General features: G+C 39.3%; 3 protein-coding genes across 6 annotated transcripts; 1 reads left to right on the top strand and 2 right to left on the bottom strand.

The window, feature by feature from the left end:
- Positions 1-8: 8 nt before the first annotated feature.
- CD98hc (CD98 heavy chain) lies at positions 9-21,586 on the bottom strand. 2 transcript variants are annotated; one of them, XM_034977903.2, is made up of 12 exons: positions 21,330-21,586; positions 14,850-15,040; positions 7,270-7,445; positions 6,306-6,512; positions 5,668-5,827; positions 4,631-4,800; positions 3,727-3,923; positions 3,231-3,397; positions 2,768-2,881; positions 1,713-1,831; positions 673-804; positions 9-218 (listed from the first exon to the last, which is right to left on the bottom strand). In XM_034977903.2, exons 1-12 carry the CDS (start codon positions 21,427-21,429, stop codon positions 119-121), a joined length of 1,833 nt encoding a protein of 610 aa, XP_034833794.1. In that variant the 5' UTR covers positions 21,430-21,586; the 3' UTR covers positions 9-118. The 2 variants fall into 2 exon arrangements, with proteins under 2 accessions (XP_034833794.1, XP_069360831.1); XM_069504730.1 differs by lacking the exon at positions 21,330-21,586 and adding an exon at positions 17,233-17,884.
- Positions 11,654-14,810, bottom strand: LOC117990476 (uncharacterized). Of its 3 annotated transcripts, XM_069504471.1 has the most exons (7): positions 14,056-14,803; positions 13,848-13,980; positions 13,578-13,760; positions 13,125-13,197; positions 12,934-13,044; positions 12,424-12,546; positions 11,654-12,317 (listed from the first exon to the last, which is right to left on the bottom strand). In XM_069504471.1, exons 1-7 carry the CDS (start codon positions 14,103-14,105, stop codon positions 11,974-11,976), a joined length of 1,017 nt encoding a protein of 338 aa, XP_069360572.1. In that variant the 5' UTR covers positions 14,106-14,803; the 3' UTR covers positions 11,654-11,973. The 3 variants fall into 3 exon arrangements, with proteins under 3 accessions (XP_069360572.1, XP_069360573.1, XP_034833824.2); XM_069504472.1 differs by lacking the exon at positions 13,578-13,760 and having other exon boundaries at positions 14,056-14,810; XM_034977933.2 differs by lacking the exon at positions 12,424-12,546 and having other exon boundaries at positions 14,056-14,807.
- Positions 21,587-22,324: 738 nt separating the features above from the next.
- On the top strand, positions 22,325-24,169 carry LOC117990469 (actin maturation protease). Its single transcript, XM_034977924.2, has 2 exons — positions 22,325-22,961; positions 23,793-24,169. Exons 1-2 carry the CDS (start codon positions 22,480-22,482, stop codon positions 24,112-24,114), a joined length of 804 nt encoding a protein of 267 aa, XP_034833815.1. The 5' UTR covers positions 22,325-22,479; the 3' UTR covers positions 24,115-24,169.

Here is a 24,169-nt window from a genome sequence, read left to right as displayed (position 1 = left end):
AACGGAACTATTCAGCAATGTAATAATATATTTGAAAGTTATAAAAGTAAAATGCAAATGAAACATTACCAACAGCCGCATTACAAGGCGGTCAAAACTCAAAGCGAGTAACTCCACACTATTCCTCTGTGCCATCCTTGGGCACGTAGGAGAGGATGACCGACGACTTGGGGGCCACTGTCACGTTGTTGCTCTTTGCGACCGAGTTGGTGGTGTAACTGGAATAAACATTTGAGAGGAATACCTAGGTTAAAAACAAAAATAAAAAATAAAAACCGTTCAAGTGCGAGTCAGACGCGCGGTACGAGGGTTCCGTACTAGTCGTATTTTTCCGATTTGCACGATAAATTAAAAACTATTAAATTAATAGTTTTAGAATGTACGGGTAAAACCCTTTCATATGATATCCCACTTGGTACAGTTATCTTACTTTGAAAGTTGAATATACTATAATAACAAATACTTAATTTGTTCATGAACACATTTTAATTTATTTTTTGTGATGTAATCACAAAATAAAAAATAGACTATGTCACACAGGAATAATGTAGCTTTCTACTGGTGAAAGAATTTTTAAAATCGGTTTAGTAGTTCCAGAGATTATCCCCTACAAACAAACTTACAAACTTTACGTCCTTATAATATTAGTATAGAAGGGTAATGAGTACTGACTTGAGGTTGGAGGGCGACACGCGGTAGATGGTGAGGTCGACCGGCAGCGACGTGAGCGCGGACAGGTCGGCGCGCGCCTCGTCCGCGCCGCCGTTGTACACCGACACGTAGCCCGTGTGGCCAGACTTCCATCTGCAACATTACATCAACCTTGACGCGCCAGCTCCACGAGCGAGGGAATCACGAGTCCGACCTACTATCGTCAGCGATAGTATCGCCCAGTGGAGATTGGTCTTTAGGAGTTGTATGGCACGACGAGACTATCGCCGCGATTCTCTCGTCCGTGGACATAGAGCCTAAGGCCGGACTGCATTACAGCGGCGCTACGCAGCTCTGCAGGGCGCACTTTTGTGCGTCAAAATTTTATTTCAATCATTTCGTATGGTGCATGTCGCACTAGAGCGGCACGCCAAACAGAATATTTTGACGCGAAGCGACGCACCGCACAGCATCGCTGTAATAAGGTCCGGCGACGATGTCCAGGTAGAAGGGGAACTAATAACACCTACGAAACTTAAACCCCGTATCTGACAAGCGAACAACAGTGGGATGCATGCACTGAATTATTGGATGCTGTTTTAAAAACTAGGATAAAGGATGAATGGGAAAGGTCTGAATTATGGTAATATAACACATAAGTTTTGAGCACGCATCCGCCATTTTTGTTCTATAACCAACTTTCATGTCAAAATTACAAGGACTTAAATCGGTGACTAAAATCGTCTTTTGACATTTGGAAAATAGCGGAGGAGGGGAGGTTTTCACTCCATAGGCCATTTGGCAGCAACCCCAATGGAATCGCGCATACCATACGCCCGAAATACTGAAGTAACCATAAGGATTTTCTTCTTCCCCAAGGAAAAAGGCGCAGACGATGTCTAGCGCGTACTAGTAGAATATAGCAGATAAAAGTCGATTAACAAGAGCTGGTACGTTCACAGTACTCACAAATCTACCAGCGCAGTGGCCAGACCCTTCTCATTCTGAGAAGACTTGTTCTCAGTAGTGTGCCGGCGATGCGATGATGATGATGTACTAACCTGGCGCATGCGAGCATGGTGTCCGTTGAGTTGTGCGCGGGGACCGCCTTTATCGTGTATAAACCGTGTTGAATGCTCGAGTCTTCACGGAGCGCCACCACGTGAGAAAGAATTTCGCTCTAAACAAAACAACAAGGCACATTTCATTTGGGCGTCTATAGCAACTATCACCAATAGACTTTATAAAATATTAATAAATAAGAATTACTATTAAGGACTACGTAACGGATAAGGATATTTCAAATTATTAACAATAACTGATTTGGACTTTTATTATGTTGACATTTTATTCATTACCATTATTTGATGTTTTGCTTGTGTGAAGTCTATGTAAAACTTATATTTTAATCTTTGCTCAATTTTATGTTTTTAATTTAAGGTAATATTCAAACACCAGTTACAATGGTAAAATGTATAAGGCTCAACAGACATTGTTCCAACCTATTGTACCTGCATTTTTCTGAATAAATACATTCATTCATTCAAAGTTATAATCACTAGTCGTTGAGACCGATAAAATGCCACATAGGACAACGCTCTACGAAGCCGAAACTTCTTTCTAAAGGTCGATGTACAATACTTCCTGCCGGGTCCTGTAAATTATTTTGACGATTCAAAAGCATTTGTAAAAGTCACTTTCAATAAAAATATATTCTATTCTATCGTTAACCGATAGACGCCCACTGCTGGACGTAGGTTTCTTGCAGAGACTTCCACGCGCCTCGGTCTTGCGCCGCTTGAATCTAGCGGATCCTGCAACTCGTTTGATTTCGTCTGTTTTTTTTATTCTGGTACAAGTTAGCCCTTGACTGCAATCTCACCTGGTGGTAAGTGATGATGCAATCTAAGATGGATACGGGCTAGCCTAGATGGGGGTAGGGCAGTTTTTATTATCGTCATACCGAGAAGAACCAGCAAAGAACTTGCTCTTCTCAAATTTTCTTTAAAATGATTTTGTCATTGAGTGTGGCCTAGCTGCGCATCAGTTGGTTGCACTGGATAGGTGACCTACATTGACTAGAGAGTATACATCAGTAGCAGTAATTTCTACTTACGACTTTGGTCTCGTTGTCTTTGCTCCTGATTTGCTGCGGCTGCAACACAGGGACCACCGGCAGAAGCATGGCGAAAGCCGCCAGCTCTTCATCTGCTCCATCCTCAGCCAGAAGCTGCAATCCAATCTTTGTTTTATAATTCACAAAACCCAATTTCCCCTAACCACCTGGGTGTCTGGTATTGAATTAGCTGAGGCCACTAAAACTACGTCATCAGCATTTGCTAATGACGTAGTTTTAGTGGCCTCCGCTGAACGTGCACTGGTGAGCCAACTTCACCCGCGCTACCCCGTACCGGGTTAGCGCGGGGGCTGTGCGGGTGTACGGGGCGCCCCATCCCAATTGCCATCTCGACGTGCCGCGTACTATACAACAAATTATAAAACCTTTGGCGGTATTGACAATAAACATTGATTATTATTTATTTTTCCTTCTGCGAATGTTACACAGGCACAAAGTATACCTGCAGTGCCGGCCAGCGCTTCACTCGGTCCTCGAGGAGCATCTCGGCTTGGGCGGGGTCCTGCAGCACCAGCAGCGCGGCGGACGGCGGCCGCAGCGCAGTGGTGTTGCGTTTCGACAAGAACAACTCCGGACGACTTTCTTCAAATATCGTGAACACCGTTCCATCTGTGAACAACTTATTTTTGAAGTACATCTTCTTTAGGCACGGTAGGAGAACGGAGGGGGGGGGGGAATGAAAACAAGAGATGTAACATAAGGGAAGGCGAGCGGCGGCGAGTGCGAGAGAGAAGAAGAGAGAAGGACCCTATTCACACTCGCACTCGCCGCCGCTCGCCTTCCATTGTAGAGTGTGTCTTGTGTAGAGCCAGTCCTAAATGGGAACTGCTTCAGGCGTTCAGCTAGTCGGAGTCATAAACCCGGCCCCACTAACCAGGGTTCTGGGGGATCCGGCGTTGCAACTCCGTGTATGTGTGTGTGGACTAAGCTCTACTGACCAGTGACCGTGGCGTGTGTGGCCACTTGTTGCGCCCAGTGTGCCAGCAGCCCGTCTAGCGCGGCCTGGTCGCGCGTGGCGCGGTGCTGCCAGTACGCGTACTGCGTGTGCATGGCGCCCGGCACGCTGCCCTGCCCGGTAAGCTGCACCTCCTCCGGGAACGAGCTGTTTACTAGTAGCTCGCGAGCGTGGTGAAGCCTGGGTGAGCAAAATCATGTTATATCATCTAATAATAATCATGATTGCAAAAACATAAACATATTATTTAATACTTTGAGGTATATAATAACTCGATATACGATGACCATCGTACCAAATGACCAAACCGAGCGCCTGGGCCAGAGATATAAAGTTGGTCGATAAAGATGTGTACACAAATCCTGCAGGGTGACAGGCGAGTTCGGGTGGCAGATATACCGACCGGTCGAAGTCGTTTATTTTGCTTAGCAATGGATCAGTTCGATCAGATGTTCGGGTATGCATGCGAGAAGTCGAGATAGCAATCGGAGTGGGGATGCCCCGCACACCCGCATAGCCCCCGCGCTAACCCAGTGCGGGTGAAGTGCGTGTGCGTCCCCCACCTCATACCTTGATTGCCATCTCGATCTGTCGCGTCCATGGTGCTACCGACCGACCAAAAACATCAAGGACATTGTCTCACCGTATGTAGACACAGATAACAATTTAGAATAAATCGAGTTAGTATAAAAAAATCTAAATATAGTCCCTGCAAAATGACTCCTCACGCGCCATTTTAACTCTATGGGTCAACTGGCATGTCAAAAGTACGGTTCACCTTTAAAATAAGAACTAAAATCGTACTTTTGACATGAAATTTGAGTTTTGACACATAAAGTTAAAATGGCGAGTGAGGAGTTAAATTTTACGTGTTATAGATAGATTACCTAATCCCAGCAGCGCCAGCTTGCATCCATGTCTTGATAACGTCGTCGAACAGCAGCACCACCTCGCGCTTGCTGAAGTTGAGATCTGGCTGGTCTTCCCCAAATTGGTGCAGATAGAATTCTTGGCGCTTCTCACTCAGAGTCCACGCAGGCTCGTCCAATGTTGACACCTGAGGAAATCAAAGTCATTTCTCCTCAGAGTTCTAGCGTCCTCAGTCCTCCTTCTGGCATACCTAGCCCACTTTAAAACACTCTAAGGGTAGGATAGATAAAACTGAGTGAACCCATTTTAGACCACTTTTAACTGAAAACTTTTTTTCAGTGAAAAATACAATTAACTACATCCTAATATCCTAATCCTAATAATATTATAAATGTGAAAGTGTGGATGTTTGGATGTTTGTTTCTTAAAACTTACTAAACTTTGTTGCGTGATTACGCAAAAACGGCTGAACGGATTTGGATAAAATTTGGAATGGAGATAGATTATACCCTGGATTAACACATTTTATCCCGAAAAATCAAAGAGTTCCCGCGGGATTTTGAAAAATGTATATCCACTCGGACGAAGTCGCGGGCATCAGCTAGTACTTAATATTTTTCAGTCAACATCGTTCATCAAAACTGGTTTTACTGTATTTTGAAGTTATTGTCTGTCTGTCTGTCTGTCTGCTAGCTTTTCACGGCTCATGTATTTAACTTGTGTTGCCGAAATTTGCTAAAAAGATAGCTTGCATGCGCCTGGATGGATATACGCTACTTTTTATCTGGAAAATAGAAGAGTTCATTTGGGATTTCTGAAAAACCCGAATTCACGCGGACGAAGTAGATAGTGTAATCTATATAAGTATATAAAAGGAAAAGCTGACTGACTGACTGATCTATCAACGCACAGCACGAACTACTGGATGGATCGGGCTGAAATTTAGCTTGCAGGTAGCTTGTATTATGAGGTAGACATCTGCTAAGAAAGAATTTTTGAAAATTCAACCCCTAAGACGGTAAAATAGTATGAAATTTGTGTAGTACACACGGACCCAGCCGTTGGGAGGTTTGCGCTCGCCGGGTACATCAGGGTTAAACTCGTTACTGGAGGCCCAGATGAAGTAGTCGCTGAAATTGCTGGACTTGTTCTCACTCTGCTGGAACCAGGTGTGGCTCTTCGGAACGAAGTTGGCTGTCAGATCGACGATCACTCTAAAATAAACGTAGACGAAATAATAAATTGAAAGATTTTGCTTATGGGTATTTCTAAATTATCAAAGTTTATGAAGATAAAATTCTAATGGACAAAAGAGCCAGCGCATGCCAAACCTTCGTTATATTATAAAAGCTGAAAGTTTCTCTGCGTATTGTCCCCAACACTAGTAAGAACGTTTGTTTGGATGTTTGATTGGATCATGGTGGCTTTGGGAGATAACAGGTAATAACGGTGTAAAAAATCTTACGTCTGAGTATAAGTCTAATTTTTTTATATTTTCTTTAGAATAGTATTAGAAACCACTTCATGCATTGCCAGACACTAGTATCATGGCAACCCCCTGCCAAGCACCCTTAAAGTTTAAAAGTTTAAATGGTTAAGCAGTAAACTTTTCACTTTTTCCAATAATCCCTTTGGTAATATAACATTGTGATTGTGTTTTTTTAAACTAGGTATAATTTATTTTCCACTTACTGAACACCGAAAGTCTTCGCTTTAACCACAAACTTCTTGAACTGCTCGAGACAGGTCGGGGGTGACTCATTCAAGACCTCGTAAGTGTCCTTGCAAGAGTAGGCGAAGATACCCAAAACCTTGGCCTTCTGTAGCAGCGGTAGATCTTTCTCCACTTCGGTGTAATCTTCCACCGTGGACATGTCCACTAATGGTCCTTTTTCGTACCTGATTTGAAGGAAAATAACAATTGAAATAGGTGGCGGTAACTACTAGTCAAATCAGCGACGTTTCATCAAACGTCAAAACGTTCGCTTAGTGGGAACTTGTATGAAATACATAGATGCGACGTCATAGACGTTTGTCGTAATTTGACGTACTTTTTTAGTTAAATCGATAATATAAAATGGTTAGCAAACATAAAATTAACAGCGGATGTGGATTTTACGAATTTTGAAAGATCCTCTATTATATGAGAACTTATAGTCCGTACAAAATGACTTTTCACGCACCATTTTAACCCTATGGTCAACTGCCATGTCAAAAGTACGGTTCACCTTTAAAATAAGGACTAAAATTGTACTTTTGACATGAAATTTGACACATAAAGTTAAAATAGCGCGTGAGAAATTATTTTTACGCATCATACATAAAATGTGGAGCTGGCAAACAAAATGTAATGATTTTTTTTAACTCAAAGGTTTGATCCACTGGATACAAATCTAAACTCATTTCTAAGCAAAACAGCCTAAACTGTACTGAAATTGAGTACAAAGTTTAATAATACACAACAACAACACAAGTTATTACGAAAAACGAGACAGCATTGTATCGCTGACAAATCCGACTCGTTTTAACTTAAACTTAAGTCTAAGCAAAGTCAAAGCACGCTCTATAATGTCTAGATCGCAGCCAAGGCCCGCTGTCTAAAATAGCGGAGTTTTTCGGAGGGCCGGCGGCTTATTATGTGTAATCCTATACATACCAGGTGCGTGGCGGCGGCGGGGCGCACTTGGGAGCTTGCACTATGATGATGATGGCGCCGGCCAGCATGCACAGCCACAGCGCCCAGAACAGCACGAACATGCACCAGCGCAGCCGCACCCAGAACGGGTCCTCCGCGTACTTCATCAGCTCCTCCTTTGTGAGCCCAGTGAACTGCTGTTAAAGAGAATTTAACATGTACTGACAGATAAAATAGGACATATGTAAAATATAGGATCTATTAATGGCATCCGTATTGGATATGAATCTTGGAAAAATCTATTAGTCAGTTAAGAAAAATAAGAGATATTATATTAAAGAGAAAATCGACAAAGAAAATGATTTTTGTCTACTTTACTCACATGAGTAGTGAGCCGTTTACGATCACGTGATCGTAAACGGCTGTGATTGGCCCAGTGGTTGATGACGTCAATTGTTCGTTAACAGTTGCGTGGACAGTATAACTTCAACAAAGTTTCCGAACAGAGTGCCTAGTGGGAGATTTCCTACCTATTCGATCGCGTAAAAGTTAACAACGATTTGTATAGAATTGAAACAGCGCCATCTAGTGTCAAGTAGGGGAAACATAATTAGGGAGTGCAAGTTGTTTACGTCCTCGGGACCGACTATTGTTTACCGACTCGCATTCGAAAGTGACAACGTGAGCGCACGTGATTGGTCGATTCAAGCATTAAGTGAGTGTGAGTTTGAGATTTTGACAATTCGAGAAGTAAACCGAGTAATCACGACGCTAACGCGATCGAAAAGTTTGTCACTTAGAATTTTGCAGTGAAAGTGAAATTCATTTTCAATTTTAAGTTAAATTTGAACCAGAAAAATTATGGCAGGCCGGTATTTTTTCACCTGGAGGATGTTTGCGGCCGCTAAGGCTCAAGATGACCGCAACTATACCGCTAGCGAGGAAGCAATGGCTCGTGCATCTTTTAACCCATTGTTAGACCTAACGGAGAGGCAGTTTAAAGATAGGTATCGCCTCTCCAAGAAAGTTTTCAAGTTCTTATGCAACGAGCTAAGGAGACTGACAGATTTAAGGTCCTCCCAACGCGTTTCCTTGGAACATAAAGTATGTATCAATATTATTATACCTATTTAGGTTAATTTTGCCATATTACCCATACCTACTTATATCAAAATTATATGGAAAGTATTTACACGTAAGTAGGTAGGTAGCTAAGTACATTTCTTTCCTTTTTATTTGCAGGTCCTCACTGCTTTGTTTCATTTTGCAACTGGAACATATCAAAGGCCGTCTGGGGTTGCGAAACATATATCTCAGAAAATGTGCAGTGTGTACGTAGAAGAAGTTACCCAGGCGTTAACACATAAAAATATTATTGCAAAATATATTCGGTTTCCCGGTACTCCAGCTGCCAGACAGGCAGTTAGCCAACGGTAAGAATACCTAATATTTATGATCAACCTAAATCAAATTATATTATAGTAGGTAGGTACTAGATGATGCCCGCCACTTCATCCACGTAAGGTTTTTAAAAATCCCGTGGGAACTCTGATTTTTCGGGATAAAAAGTAATCTATGTCTGTCTCCAAGATGCAAACAGTCTGTATCAAGCAGATGATGCTCTCAACTTAGTCTACGTGGATTTAGCAGACAGTCAGACACACTTTCACATTTATAATAGGTATAAGTATAAGCATGAATTCAATTCAGTAAATTAATATAATTTTATTATTTTTCTACTTAGGTTCTACAGAAAGTATGGAATACCGGGAGTGGTGGGCTGTATAGATGGCAGTCATTTCAAAATAGTTGTTCCTCCAAAAGAAGAGGAACATTGGTATTATAGCCGCAAACACTTCATTCTTTAAACGTTCAGATGGTAATTATAATATTATGGAGATATTAGTTATATTATTATTCATAGATGAACAATTAAACAATTTAAATGTTGTGTTTTCAGGTATGTGATGATGAATACCGAATTTTAAGCGTTAATCCCAAGTTTGGAGGTGCAAATCACGATTCCTTCATATGGGAAAACAGTGATTTGAACACTTACATTCAATCTCTGCACCAGAATGGAGAAGTGGTCTGGCTATTAGGTATGGTATCCACAAGTAAACTTTAAAAGATTTCAGTACCTAGGTACATTTATATTATATCAGTAGCATTATCTAACATAGGTACATTTTTCATTCTAGGAGACTCTGGATATCCTCAACGCCCGTGGCTGATGACACCGATTTTAGATGCTACCCAGGGTTCACCAGAAGCCTACTATAATGAGAAGCATATGAGAGCCCGGGTAGTCATCGAAAACACATTTTCAAGACTTAAAAATCGGTGGCGTTATCTTCACAAGGACAGAACTCTCCATTACAGGCCACTAAAATGTTCACGCATTATTCTGGCGTGTTCTGTATTACATAATTTAATGATTAATTTTGGCATTGAGGACACAGAGGAAGACACGGGTAGGTGTTGTAATTTTAAGACAATAATCCATACTAAAATTATAAATGTGAAAGTGTGTCCGTCTGTCTGCTAACTTTTCACGGTCCAACAGTTTAACCGACGGATGAAATTTATTACTGAGTTAGCTTACATCCCGGGGTAGGACATAGGCTACTCTTTATCCCGAAAAATTAAAGTTTCCATGGAATTTTTAAATCCACGCGGATAAAGTCGCGGGCATCATTTAGTTATAATATACATACAATAATAATACTGGATAAATTACCTTTGTAATGATGAGAGTAAAATTATTATAATCGGTTCAGTTCATCGATTAGAACCAAATGAAGCTTTCCTCTTTATAGTACCTATTATTAGATTGAATCTTATCAATTTGCAATTTTCATTTTTTTTTTTTTTTTTTTTTTTTTTTAATACAATAAAACTTAAAGCTAGCCTTATCTAATTACTATATAAATCATGACCGCGTGGAATGGTGCCAAGAATACTGGCTGCATTTCCGCGCTGGACAGCTAGGCTGATCCGCTGCGCAAAAAATGAGCCAGCCCTTCTGTCACCAGTTGAGGCTATTAATCGCGGTGAAATGTCTCGTAAAAAATTTTTAGCACTAAGACTCCATGGCCCCAGGGTCTCCACGGCAAACGGCACAAAAATGTAACTCTCTATAAGAGAGGCATACTTGCGCCGCTTGCCGTTTTCAGCTGTTTCTGCTGCGGCTCCCGGTCTTGATGCTGTCTTCCTGATATGACACGGGGCCAATGTGTCAACGCAAGTTGCGTCCCACATTAGCGCCCGTCCCCGTTCCCAGGGAACCAGCGTCAATCCATCAGGTCTCTTGCCATCATCCCGACTAATCCCTGCCGGCTCAATGAGCGCAGGAATATTTATGGTGGCAAGAGCTCTTTTAATTGTATCGTTAAGAGAGCCATGCCTAAACAGCCTACCGGAGCTCCTTTGGCAAGAGAGTCCGTGGATTCCAAATTTATCAACCTCTTTTCCACACGGACATCTGTGCTGATGGCACAGTGGTGTTCCCAATCTGAGACCTAGAGCCACACGAAAACTTTCGTTATCTAAAAGTGTGCCGAGATTTTTTGATGGCAAGGCATGCAGCCAATACCCAGATTCCTTTTCGGATAATGCTAGAAGCCTGGCACGATCTCTGTCACTTGTAAGATTTTGAACCAAATTCGTATGTGTCAGTTGAACCAATGGCAAATCCCAAAGTTTTTGTGTAGTACGTTCCTTCGGGATGTCGACATTGGGACATCTGACCTTCCAACTCTCTAGGGCCTCTGTGGCATAGGTCAATGATGAATTGGATTTGAGAATTTGAGAGCTAAGCTCTTTTATACTATGCACAGAGGACAGAAAAGCCGGAAGAGCTACACTGGAAATTTTCCTCACGCCGATGCCACCGTACTTGACCGGTAAAGTTGCTTGGTTCCAGGAGTGCTCATCAAAAGTTAAATTTAGAATTTGTTCTAGTGTACTTTTAAGGGTGGCATCCATGTTAATTTTCATTAAGGAACAAATTTAATAAATTTATGAATTATTTCTAGGTCAGGAACTTCAAAACATGGAAGATGTATCTGGCCCAATTAGTTACTTGGAAAGAGAAGCTACTTCTGACTTAATTAGAGGTAGAATATTGAGAGACCAATTAGTTAGAAGGTTGCAATAGTGAATAAATTTTTATTTCTGACATAAAGATCTTCACATATTGGAAACATAGACTTGACGGCGGTGCCTAGAATGTGCGTTGATAGATAGTCAGCCAGACAAGTCTTTTTATGTATAGTATTGTATAGATTACCATTAGCTACCTTATACCTACCTTCCACTTATGTACTGATTTATTTTATTGTATAAATGTAAATAATTTTATTGTTAAGTATTTTAATATGTTAATAAATAAAATTGATTTAAATTAGATAAAACCGTTCTTTTATTAAATAATAATTCTTAAATTGTATTACAAACCAGGTGCTTTAACTGCCTATTTAACTAATTGAAAATATAGTCTTTTTCACATAGCATTGCTAGCATGGCATTTTTTGGCTGATTTAATAGCAAAATTACATATTCTGTCTATGAATGCATGCTATATAAAGCCAAAGAGTATACAAACATGTAAATAAATCATGTGAAACGTATATAATTTTCTATGACACTGTTAAATACCACATTACCCATGCTAATCTAATCTAACAAACTAATTAATCTTATAAATTAAATAACTAATCTAAACTAATCTTTACAATACTTAGTTGCTATCTTATCTAATATGTCTAGAGCTCTTAATCCTACTGCTTGCCACTGCGTCTGAACCTGCACTTCCATCTCCCTGATCCTATTTTGCTCTCTTCTCAAGTCCATGTAGTCCCTATGCTGTTCTATTTTAAATTTTCCCCAAAATTCTTCTGCTTGGAGGAAATGTTCGGCTGCCTGCTGTGTGTGTGCTGGCCTCACTCTTTTTCGTTGCGATCCTCGAGCTTGTGTTGGTCTTCCTCGGCGAGGTGTAGTTTGCCCGGATAGAGCAGGCTCGAGTCGCCGAGCAGTTGAGGGCCTAGTTGGAGTGCGCATGCCCGGATCTGCAAAAATATGTTATAAAAGTCATTATAGTAATGAAATTAATAATTTCATTACTACAAAAAAATTTATATATTCACGTATCTTTAAAGATCCAATCTATTTCACCTTCCACTTGTGACTCCGCAAATGTAAAAAGCGGAGTTGCAGGCCTTGTCTGAGGTGGTACCGCTGCAGCTGGGGCAGTGTAGGATGTTGATGGCCCTGCAGTCTCATTCCAAGGTTGAGATCCTAAAATGTATAATCATAATCATATCCTTTCTTTGCTTGAGTACAGTTACAAATGGTGGTATAATATAATAACAAACAATATATTATAACATGTAATTTGTGATAATGACTTATTTTTAATTTATGGTAGTGATTTCTATTATTTATATAGAAAAATACTAGACGATACCCGCAACTACGTCCACGTTGATTTAAATTTTTAAAAAATCCTGTGGGCACTCTTTGATTTTCTGGGATAACAAATAAGCCTTAGTCCGGCAAAGGCCACGTGATGCAAGCTATCTCTGTACCAAATTTTATTAAAATTGGTTTAACGGATGAACTGTAAGATAGACAGACATACGGACACACACTTTCGCATTTATAATATAAGTATGGATGTCTCACCATGAACTTCTTCCTCTATAAAGCCCAGAGGCGGAGAACACATAGCTCTTCTCTGTGATGGTAGCTCTGGTGAGGCAATATTAGTAATTAATACCTCTGGTGTAAGTGGAACTGCAAAATAAAATAAAATAAACACAATATGACGATACTGTTTATTACTGATATGCTGAAATTCCACAACCACAACTTACTTTCTACGAATTGTGAGAGCAAAGATGGAGTGCCTTGCTCAACCATCATAGAGTCTGGCTCATTATGAATCCCCTGTAAGAAAATACAATTTGAGACATTAAAGCGTCAAAACAAATAAAAATCTGTTTAAGAATCGTACATATTTATATACAATTTGGTATAGTAATCTTGTTTTGAAAGTTGAAAATACTAATTATTGTTCAAGAACGCTTTTTTAATGATGTAAACACAATTTTTTTTAGATTTTTTCCTTTAATTTTGCTATAGAACATACCTACCTGCTAAATTTCATGATTCTAGGTAAACGGGAAGTACCCTATAGGTTTCTTGACAGACAAGGCAGACAGATGGACAGGCGGACAACAAAGTGATCCTATAAAGGTGCTTTTTACTTTTGTAGTACGGAACCCTAATAATATACCAGCGATTAGTATAAGTAAAGAAATTTAAACCTGTGACAACCCAGCCTCTTCCACTGCCAAGCCCGTCGCTACTTGCACACCGATCAGATTTAGAACTCTTTGTTCTAAATCTGTTAGTTTGCAGTAAGTAGCAGCACCACCACCAGTACCAGTAGCTGATCTATGCAGACGAGCAGCTTTTTTCTTGGTATTATTTTTGAAATCACTCCACACCTTAATCAAGCATAAAGAAGCAAACATTTTATAAATTAGTGACCACAACCTCAAAATAGGTGAACATAAAATATACATTTTACTAACTTTTTTCCATTTCTCAGGAGTTTTAGTGTCACCACTGCCATCACTATTCAGTAGCACAGCCAGTTCCTCCCACTTACTAAGAGTAGAGATTCTGCCTCTTGCATTGGAGGACGGCTTGCTGAGGTCTCCATGCCTAAAAAGCAATAAACTCGTTTCAAAGTTCACCCACTTATAAAATAAAAACAGAAATAACTTTAATTCCACTTACTGCTCCATGAATGTTACCATCAAATCAAATTGCGAAGGACTCGTCTTCATTTTTCTGGTATTTATTATTTTTATAATTTTAAAACAACACCTAATTTAATCGCACAACCGCCGACCGCGTAAACATAAACAAACGATATTACCACCTTAATTTTGATAGACAGCTGCTTCCATACAATCACTTCATAGAAATTTCATTCTGAATTTGGTTGGTTTATATCACGACGCCAACATTACAAAAATAATAAACGCCATTCACGGTGAGTACACGCGTATGGGCTGGTTAGCTTCGGTGGTAACTCACACTCGCTTGCTCGCGATTCTCGATGCGTTTGAGGTTAGCTCGATTAACGCAGTAGTGAAGTCATTCGAATAATTTTGTGGAACTCCCACTCGGCACAAGGTGACGTCAAATGACGTATGAGGCGCAATATTGTCAGGAAAGCGTTTCCCGGGATATTTAAATAATATTTCACAAATCACAAATTTCGTCACTGGCAGCAAGCGAACCGTAGCTTAGCGTTCAGAGCGTTGGGCGCGATCCCAGGAGACGCGGGTTCGAATGCTGCCGGTCTGCAATTTTTGATATGCGTTTAAAATTATTTAGAAATTTCCTTGAAGTGTAGGTAAAAACTATAAAAATTCCCATTTTCGTCGTCATTAGCCTATTCGTGTGTACTGTGTATCTATTGGAAGTACTGGCAGGTGCCTGGGTCTGTTGAAGGTCTGAGACAAATCTCTCTTACACCAGCATCTGATGGTCAAGTACTTATTTTATAATCATAGGAGACTTACCCGCTTATTAGCATCGAGTTCGATCTTAGCGTCCCCGTTCCTGTGGTCGCCGACAGCATACTTGGCGTCCACCATATCGACACGGGTGACGATCTTTGCCTCTTCTTCCTTTTGCAGGAGTTTTTCTCCTGCGCCGTCGGATGACAATTTTTCCTTCGACTTGTGCAGACTCGTCTTGGATGCCCGGAAATCTAAACAATAGGTAGGTAATTATAAAGCAGTTATTTGTCACTTATTCTCCTTCACTAATATTATAAAGAGGTAAAGTATGGACGTAATCTTGGAATCTATTTATCCGATTTCAAAAATTCTTAAACTACATTATTCCCGAGTGCTAAGTAGGTCCAGGCCAAGTATAGGTTAAAAAATGCAGTTTCTTTAGGTTACGCGGACAAATCCGCGGCGTGCAAATGCTATCTTCTTCTTCTCGTACCTATCCACTATTGGAGGTTGGCCGTCATCTCGTCATATAATTTCCAATCTGTGCTACGTTGGCTATCCCAATTCCCAGTCCATTCTCGGATGTTTCTAAGCCACGACTTTCTTCTTCAACCGGTGCAACGCTTCTCTTTCCTTAAATTTTGCCCATCATGATGCTCTGAAGGAGACGGCACCGGTCATTGAGAACATGCCTCAGACCAGATAACTGACCTTTCTGTGTTTGATGGTCAATATTAGGTCTCTATTTGGTATTAAAAGCTATAACTTTGGTAAAAGCTATATTTTGGTATAAATTAATAGTTATTTGATATGCAAGGCAAAGTCATTATTTGGCGCGAGTTATGTTTGTATAGAATTCCGAGCAAGCGAAGGATTCTAAGGTTGAAAGGAGTTTACAATAGAGTCCTGGGCGTAGCGAGGAAATTAAAGGTGCGAGACACAAACTTTGCGGCCGACTGACTTTTCCAAGCTCCAAGCTACACGCTTTCGGCAACGTTGCACCAGCGGCTCTTTGAATTATTAATACAAGAAACTTTATGAATTTACTAGCTAATGCCCGCGACTTCGTTCGCGTGGAATTAGGTTTTTAAAAATCCCACGAAACTCTTTGATTTTCCGGGATAAAAGTAGCCTATGTATAATCTATCTCCATTCCAAATTCGTTCAGCCGTTTTTGCGTGATTGAGTAACAAACATCCAAACATCCACACTTTCACATTTATAATATTAGTAGGATAGTAGGATTAGTAGGATGAAGGCGGTCTCAATGCAAAGAGCGCGTAGCAGCCGCGCTCTTGCACTTGTAATTAAATATTAGTGTCTAGATTATTGTCGTGCCATAGAGTTGTAGGTAGTAGCCCTCCATGAAAACGTTTTCTATTTCTTCTAATTACCCACCATCAGAAGATAAACAACTTGGGTAACCTTAACATAAATTAAACCTAATCTTAATAGCTATACTTACATTCCATACTAATATTATTAATGCGAATGTGTGTCTGTCTGCTAGCCTTTCACGGCCTAACCGATTTTGACGAAATTTGGTACAGAGATAGCTTGCATCCCGGGGAAGGACATAGGCTTCTTTCTATCCCGGAAAATCAAAGAGTTCCGTTGGGATTTTCAAAACCTAAATCCACGCGAACGAAGTCGCGGGCATCATCTAGTAACAATTAAAATATTTAACAACTATACACATACCTACTTTATAAGAAGACAAGCAGATGATCACACTAAACTAATTATTGTTGTTAACCTATTTCCTGCATTTGATTGCCGTTAAAAGTTTAAGTGAGTTGATCTCTACATAACCGTCTTTTCCCGACTGTGGCGAAGTGCAAAAGGAGTGTAATGTTTTTAACCTGCATCTACAGCTACTACCGTACCTACTACCTACTATGTAGATTGTAGAAGTACTTAATGTGTGATAAATAAATAGAAGTATTATTAAAATATTATTACTGGGATCGTGATTCGTGAGTTACACTGTTTACCTACGTAGATTTTAAAAAAACTCGCTTTCGGATAGGTACACATATTTTTAGGGTTCCTTACCTCAAAAGGAACCCTTATGGGATTACTTCCTTGTCTATCCATCTGTCTGTCTGACTGTCGTGTCTGTCAAGAAACCTATAGGGTACATACTTCCCGTTCCCTTTGACCTAGAATCATGAAATTTGGCAGGTAGGTAGGTCTTATAGCACCACAATTGCGCCGCGTAACGACTATTTAATTGGTGCGGACTATATGTAGGAGATTCTCAATAACTCAATTTCAAGGAGTGAGGGCGAAATTAACAACTCGCACAACCAACAAAGGTGTATATCAGGGTCGCCACTCGATCAGGGTATCGATCATGTACACAAAACCCTTACATACCCGAAGAACATTTATATATCTTCACATATAATAATTATGTAGGTATATAAGCAGATTAACTTACCCAGGTTACGGGAAACGTTTGCACACGACAAGCTACCAGAGAATACTGACTTCTGAGTTATTGGCCGTGAAACTTCAGTCGAACAAAAAGATGATTACGCACGGGCATATGTGATCCGATGAAGAGAATTTAGGTTCCGTAGGTCGCTAATAACCAACAAGGAGTGTTTGCGTCTATTTTGCTTAACCTATTTATTAAAGGTACAACAATAGTCGGTTTTATCATCGAATATTCTTAATACCGTCTCTAGAATACCGTTACCATCGATCGGTTACTCCATCGAATATTCTTATAAGTTACCTACAAGATTCCCAGGTTAGGACCTAGATACCTATGTAGGTGGCTCTACCTTCTCCGGATCTGGCAAACTATATTTGAAAACCGTTCCGTCGCGGCAACTGACAAGTCTAGTTTTCAATTCTCAAAGTTACGCAGAAGAACTTTCCAATACCTACGCCAACTTTTTCAAAAACTTCAAAATTGATTCAATTAGCCCGTAAAGAGTAAATAAGAGAATTTAAAATCCACTGGCATTGTCACTTCTATATATCTATGTAATAAAGAGTAAAATGTACATTTGCGAACTGAACCCTAAAAACGAGCTCCCCTAACGGGCACAAAAATGATTTTCCAGGAAGCCGGGCAGAATGCTGCAGTCTGGTGCTCGCGTAAGCAGGGACTGCATTCCAATCCAATCAATGCTAAACTTTTTAAGGTTTCATCTTTGTAAACGCGATTATATAATGTATCTATAGAAGCGGCGAGGACTCTTTCATAGGTAGGTATTACATTCTATACGAAAGAGACATGTGCCGACTGCCTGCGCCACATTCCTTCTACATCTTGTAGTACAGATTACAATTTTATACTAGACTTTTGAGAAGCCTGGGTGCCTGACTGAAATGACTTATTTTGAAAATTGTACATTGTTATTACAAATGTGATGTGGATATGCAAAAAAGAAAATACTGCGTGTGCTTTACGCTCTACCTACCACCTGGTAAGTGCAAAAGCATTCACTAATAAACTTCGCTCATTTAGACGTGTAATCAGTGTGACTAAAGAACCATCAAGTTAAATAAACCATCATTACGTCATGTATAGTACGCGACAGGTTGAGATGGCAATCGGGGTGTGAGGCGGGGGGACGCCCCGCACACCCACACGTCTAACGTGCTCGCCCGCACCGGGTTAGCGCGCGGGGGCTGTGCACCGTGCGAGTGTGTAGGGCATTCCCTCCCCGATTGCCATTTCGACCTGTCACCTATATATAGGTGTACTATACCTACCTATTGCAAGTTAAACACCACAATCGGAATGGGTCTGTTTGCGAAGGGCACAAAGTCCCTATATTTTTTATAGACGCGTACATGTCAAACATATCAATCATAACGTGCACCCAAATCGCTAAATGGATGGGTGGACTTTGGAAGTAAGAATTTTTTAATTTCCTCCGTGCGTGATTCGGAGAATAATTATTATCGATACTTTCTTCCCTACGCGTAAATCCTTTGTCGTAGTAATTTATTTTAAGACTTGTAAAGAACACCTAAGTAGGAAGGTACAGTTCTTGCGTACAATTCATGAAGGCGAGTGAACTTTACTTGTGGTTACGTCGTATACGTATACATGGCCATTGCGTAAGTGTGCTTGCAAGTTGCATGTCGGACCAATCAGTCACGAGCAGTGCTCGCAAACGCACACTTTATCACATCGATATACGACTTAAACACAAGCATGAGCCATTCGCCCTCGTGAAATGCAAGAACTTACACAAATTCTTGTGTTTCAAGGTATTTAGTACAAGCTCAATATAAAAATATCTATTACAGCTATCAGTGTCATAATATTGAATTAACAGAGGTTCAAAAATTGGGAAGTGTATCTATTTCTCTAATAATTTAATAACAAGACATAAGAGTTTATATGGAATTTGTTTATAATAAAAATACATTGCTCATCTTTTCAATTAATTTCATAATTCACTTATTTGTACTATTAAATTACAAAACTACTTTACATTGAACAGATAGACTGCTTTTTGTTTTAAACAAAATACCTACTACATAATTTAACACCCTTAATAATGTGCAAGTTAGGAACTTTGTAATACCTACAAGTTTGAACCAATTACCTTATTAATTTATTTTGATTTGTATTGGTAATTTTTTTAAATAAGAATAGCGAGCAAACAAACAGGCGCGGGTCACCTGATGTTAAGTGATTACTGCCGCCCACATGCCATCTCCACAGAATTTTTTAAAGCTTAACTTCACACAGACAAAGTCACGGGCATCATCTAGTAAATTAAATTTATTGGTATAGTCAGATTTGTAAAAAAATGAAGTCAAACAAAAAAAAATTTAAATGCATACCTACCTATATATACACCATAATAAAAATAACATGTTTAATTTACATACACCTACATATAATTAATTTTTAATCAGCAAAGAAAATTCAATATTAAAGCCATCTTCGCATTCTTAAATTAAAATGACACAAAATCAATGGTTTGGTCTGAAATTGTCAAGGAACTGTTGAAACAATCTGTTCCTTTCTCTTTGGATACTATTGGATTCTTCCACAGTATTTATAAGTCTATCTAATTTCTCTTCCACCACTCTCTGTCGATCCCTCATTTCTAATGTAACCTTTCTAAACTCTGCATTTCTTTTTCTTAACAACCTTCTTTTAACTTCATCAGTCTGCCCATTTGAAGTTTCGCCATGTTCAGGACTCGCTTCTAATTTGGTCGTACTCATATTTATTAGTGACTTAATCCTATCACTGGTTTCTTTTCTTATTTTTTGCTGAATTTCAGTTTGATACTTGCCATCTACGCTGTATATTTCCTCAAATATATCAAAGAATGGCCACTTAAATGTGGTCACACCACTCTTATTCTTCTTCCTCAACAATCTTATGTATGTCTGCTTGAGATTTCTGAACTTTTTGTCACAGCTGTCAGGCCCTTTTCCTACCGCATTCCCTATTTCCACCCAAACATTCTTTTTCCTCATTTTTGGATTTCTGAACTTATCAATATTGGTTAAATACAAAGCGAGCATGCTAGCTGTACTTTCATGATCCCAATGATCATCAGAATCATCGGGTGTCTCCATGATTTCTGTTTGATTCATCTGCATGTACTCTGAATCAGGATCAATACATTCTATTTCATGAGCTGTAAACAAAACCTCCAGTCATGACTATCTCTAAACTTCTCCACATTGGGTGCATTCCAGATGATAATCTGACAATCGACTTATCAATTGAATAATACGAGTTCAGGGCAAGCTCTCCGTCGCCATATAAATATGAACTTCCTGCACTTGTGCTCCCATTCATGAACATCACAAACACAAATAAAAAATTGTTTTGAAGAATACTTGAAACTTTTTAACTAGATTAAATGAATATTCTATATTAGCCTTGTTAAATAAATCACTAGTTAAAATTAATATTAATTGCTAATTATGTAAAACAACAAAATGCAAGAATTCCCCACATTGCATCAGTCAGCAATCTCAGAACAAAATGGCGCTGTGTTACGCTGAACGATTTATCCAATGCAAGCGCTTTATAACCCGACCAATTGTAAATCGCATGTAATATATTTTTATATACCGAAAAGTATTTCTCTTTCTGATTTTCATAGTGTTTACTAAAACAAAAATTATTCTTAAGACCAAGTATGCGTTAAAATAAAAGAATACATATACGGAATAATGGCTAAGAAGAATTTAACTATCTTTATGAGATCTTTATACTAGGACATTACAAATTGTTCGGTTAATCCATGTACAGATTGACGTATCAAGCCCCCTTTACTATCAAAATGTCAAGGATCAGCTGATAATGATTTTTATGTGTTTATAAATAACTAGGTATAATACTACTGGTAAAACAAAGAAAATGCACTCTCGGTCATCTTTATATATTTTGGGTCAGTTTCACCCGACATAAGAAAATATAGGATGAAAGTTCCCAAGGTTATTGCTCGTAATTTAAATAGTAATTGTAAGGATTTGTGAAATTAAACTGATAATACCTATACTCAATTTAAAAAGAGTTAATGTTTGTCATCAAATTACCTGTATCAGTTTCTGGTATGGGTTTATAGGAGGCGACGTGCTCGTCCTCCTTAACCTGTCCTCCATCTATGGTGAGATGATTTTTCCGCGGCTCAGACATGATGAATTACTTTTCTTAAACCGGTTTCGCAAGAAGAAAGCTCTCTCCCAGCATTCAATCAATATAATTATTACCGCTTGAATCACTTCTACTTTCACAGCGTACGTGATAAGTGATTACAAATTACAATACGACAAAAAATGAATTGAAGGAGAATGAATGAAATGAATGAATTAAGCCACGCCCAGGAAATCAATGACAAAGAGAATAATCAGTGAGAGCAGAGAGTGTGAAATAATGCGTTCAGAATAAAAATGAATGATTTGAGCAATACTTTGGCATATACTAGTACGTCCATTTGTACTACCTATACATGCAGCTATACTAAATATTTTGCAAAGATCAAAGAACGTTATTACTTCGTACATCCGTGATATTTTGTCACTCTAATCCAAGCTCTACCCCATCTCTACCTTCTACCACCTCTACCATGGATATACAAAGTACCTAAGGTACTTTGTGTCTAAGTTTGTCTGTTTGTCAAACACTTACATGAATGCATGAGAAACCCCTCAGAACAAGCACTATTAGAAGTAGCCCTATTGTGACACTTACTGTTAGAGCGAGATAGCTAAATACATTTAAGCTCTTATTAGAACGTGACAAAATGATTAGATTTTGTCCTTATCACCGTGGCCACTTTTGTTTGTTTGCCAAAATGAATTTGTACGTGAGATTTTGGCAAACAACGTGAAGCGACAGGGACTGAGGGGGCCACGCTAGTTGCATATCTGGACATATCTGTGGTGTGCGACAAGGTGTGCGGTGCGCCCGGTGTGCCAAATGCTCTAGACTAGTATATAGCAGGTATATATAGTGATCTGTGGCCATTGGCCAAATGTCTTTGGTATTGTCGGTGTGTTGTCGTTGTCGGCATTGTCGGTTTGTCGGTCAGCTGTGGTCAGCTGTTTCTGGTTTCTGACATAAGTTATAAGTTTTATTTTGGTTTAAGTTATTATTTTTTAGCCCAAAAGAAAACAGAAACAGACATCATGAAAGTTAAAAATAGACGTGTTAATTGAGATATATTACAGAAAAAATACTATCAAGATGTGTACGACTCCACCTTCACCGCCGCCGCTACCATCGCCATGCCCGCCCAGCACACATTCACCCAAATCCTGTGATAATTCACCCACTTTTATTTATTCTGATGTGTGCGAATGGGCTTCCCACGAACCTCAGTTATGGGAAGTGTGTGCTAAAAATAGTTTGTGTCTCCACGAAGCCCCATTTCAATATAAATACAAACATTTTGAGTCGATTATGCAAATAGGACCAACTTGTGGATTAGTCGCTCTTTCTATGCTTCTAAATGGAGAAGTTAGCCCCGACGAACTGCTGAATATCACTAAAATGGAAGGTTATAGTAACAACGGGGAGATGTTTAGCTGTAAACACATGGGTCAATTGGCTGAAAAGGCTATAAGTTTGGCTGAACAAGATGACATTAATTTCTTTGTGAAGACTGGCGATTTATTTAGCGAAGAAGTAATTCTAAAGCTTTTAAATGGTGCTGTTCTGCTAGTTGCGTATCCTTTTTGAAATCTTTACCTATACTAGCTTATGCCCGCGACTTCGTCCGCGTGGACCACACAAATTTCAAAATGCCTACGTCTTAATAGCTATCTGCTTGCAAAATTTCAGCTCAATCGGTCCAGTAGTTTGAGTTGTGCATTGATAGATCAGTCAGTCAGTCAGTCAGCTTTTCCTTTTATTTATTTTTTAATTTATACACTAGCGCTTGGCTGCAATCAGACCTAGGCAAGTGATGATGCAGCCTAAGAAGGAGCGCGCTTGCCTAGAAGATGCCTATTCACTCCATTATATTGTGGATAACAAATTTTATCCACGTTTTTGTCAATATATAGGTAATCTCAGATATTATGCTTGTATTAGTATACACAACTTCTTAAGACCACTCTTACTAAACCCTTACCCTTAAGCAATACCAGATGACTTGACTAGAGGGGATCTAGTATTGCTTACATCAATAAAACACCTAGTGTCACTATTACAAAAACTTAATTTATAGACTAATCTCAACTCTCACCAATACAGCAGCACACTGATATTTTATAAAGGAACTATTAGATGTTTATCTTGTTTTTAGGACATACTAATTGATTCAAGCTTGTGGGCAACATAGGAGCGGCGCGGCACAAGCGGCATGTTGTGCTAATTATTTTATTTACACTATAGGTCCAATTAGATTATTCCTGATAACTAGATATAAAAAATGTTAAAATATAAAACCATGGATGGGCCCTGAAAAGCTAGCGACAGATTTAACATAGTCAACTTTTAGTATATTTCTCTTAGGAATAAAATTCTTTGACCACATTTCCTTAACACCCAAACAGCTATGATGCAGATTTTAATCATTCACCATGTCAGAGGCGTGGTCACACTGCACACTGGGCACTTGTCTGTGGTATAGTAGTAGTATCAGACCCGGGAGGAAATTACATATCCAATCCAAATAATGTCTATGTGCTGTGCAGGCATGGGAAATCAAGATTTCTTGCTGCATGGACATTGGACGAATTAGATAAAAGTAATAAAAATTTATGGGAGTTTTCCCCAAAGAAACAGGAAGATGGTTTGTTATATGTGCTTCCAGATGGGGGTCTGGGTGGTGAAAATGGTTTGAGAGGTCAATTTTTGATATTTAATGGTTTGTAAGACTAATTTAAGAGTAACTTATTAAATTATATTATGGTTTATACTGCCTCAAGTT

Source organism: Maniola hyperantus, chromosome 18 (genome assembly GCF_902806685.2).
Source record: "Maniola hyperantus chromosome 18, iAphHyp1.2, whole genome shotgun sequence".
NCBI lineage: Eukaryota > Metazoa > Arthropoda > Insecta > Lepidoptera > Nymphalidae > Maniola > Maniola hyperantus.
Note: the sequence above shows the minus strand (reverse complement) of the source record. Positions and strands in the feature narration are given on the sequence as shown.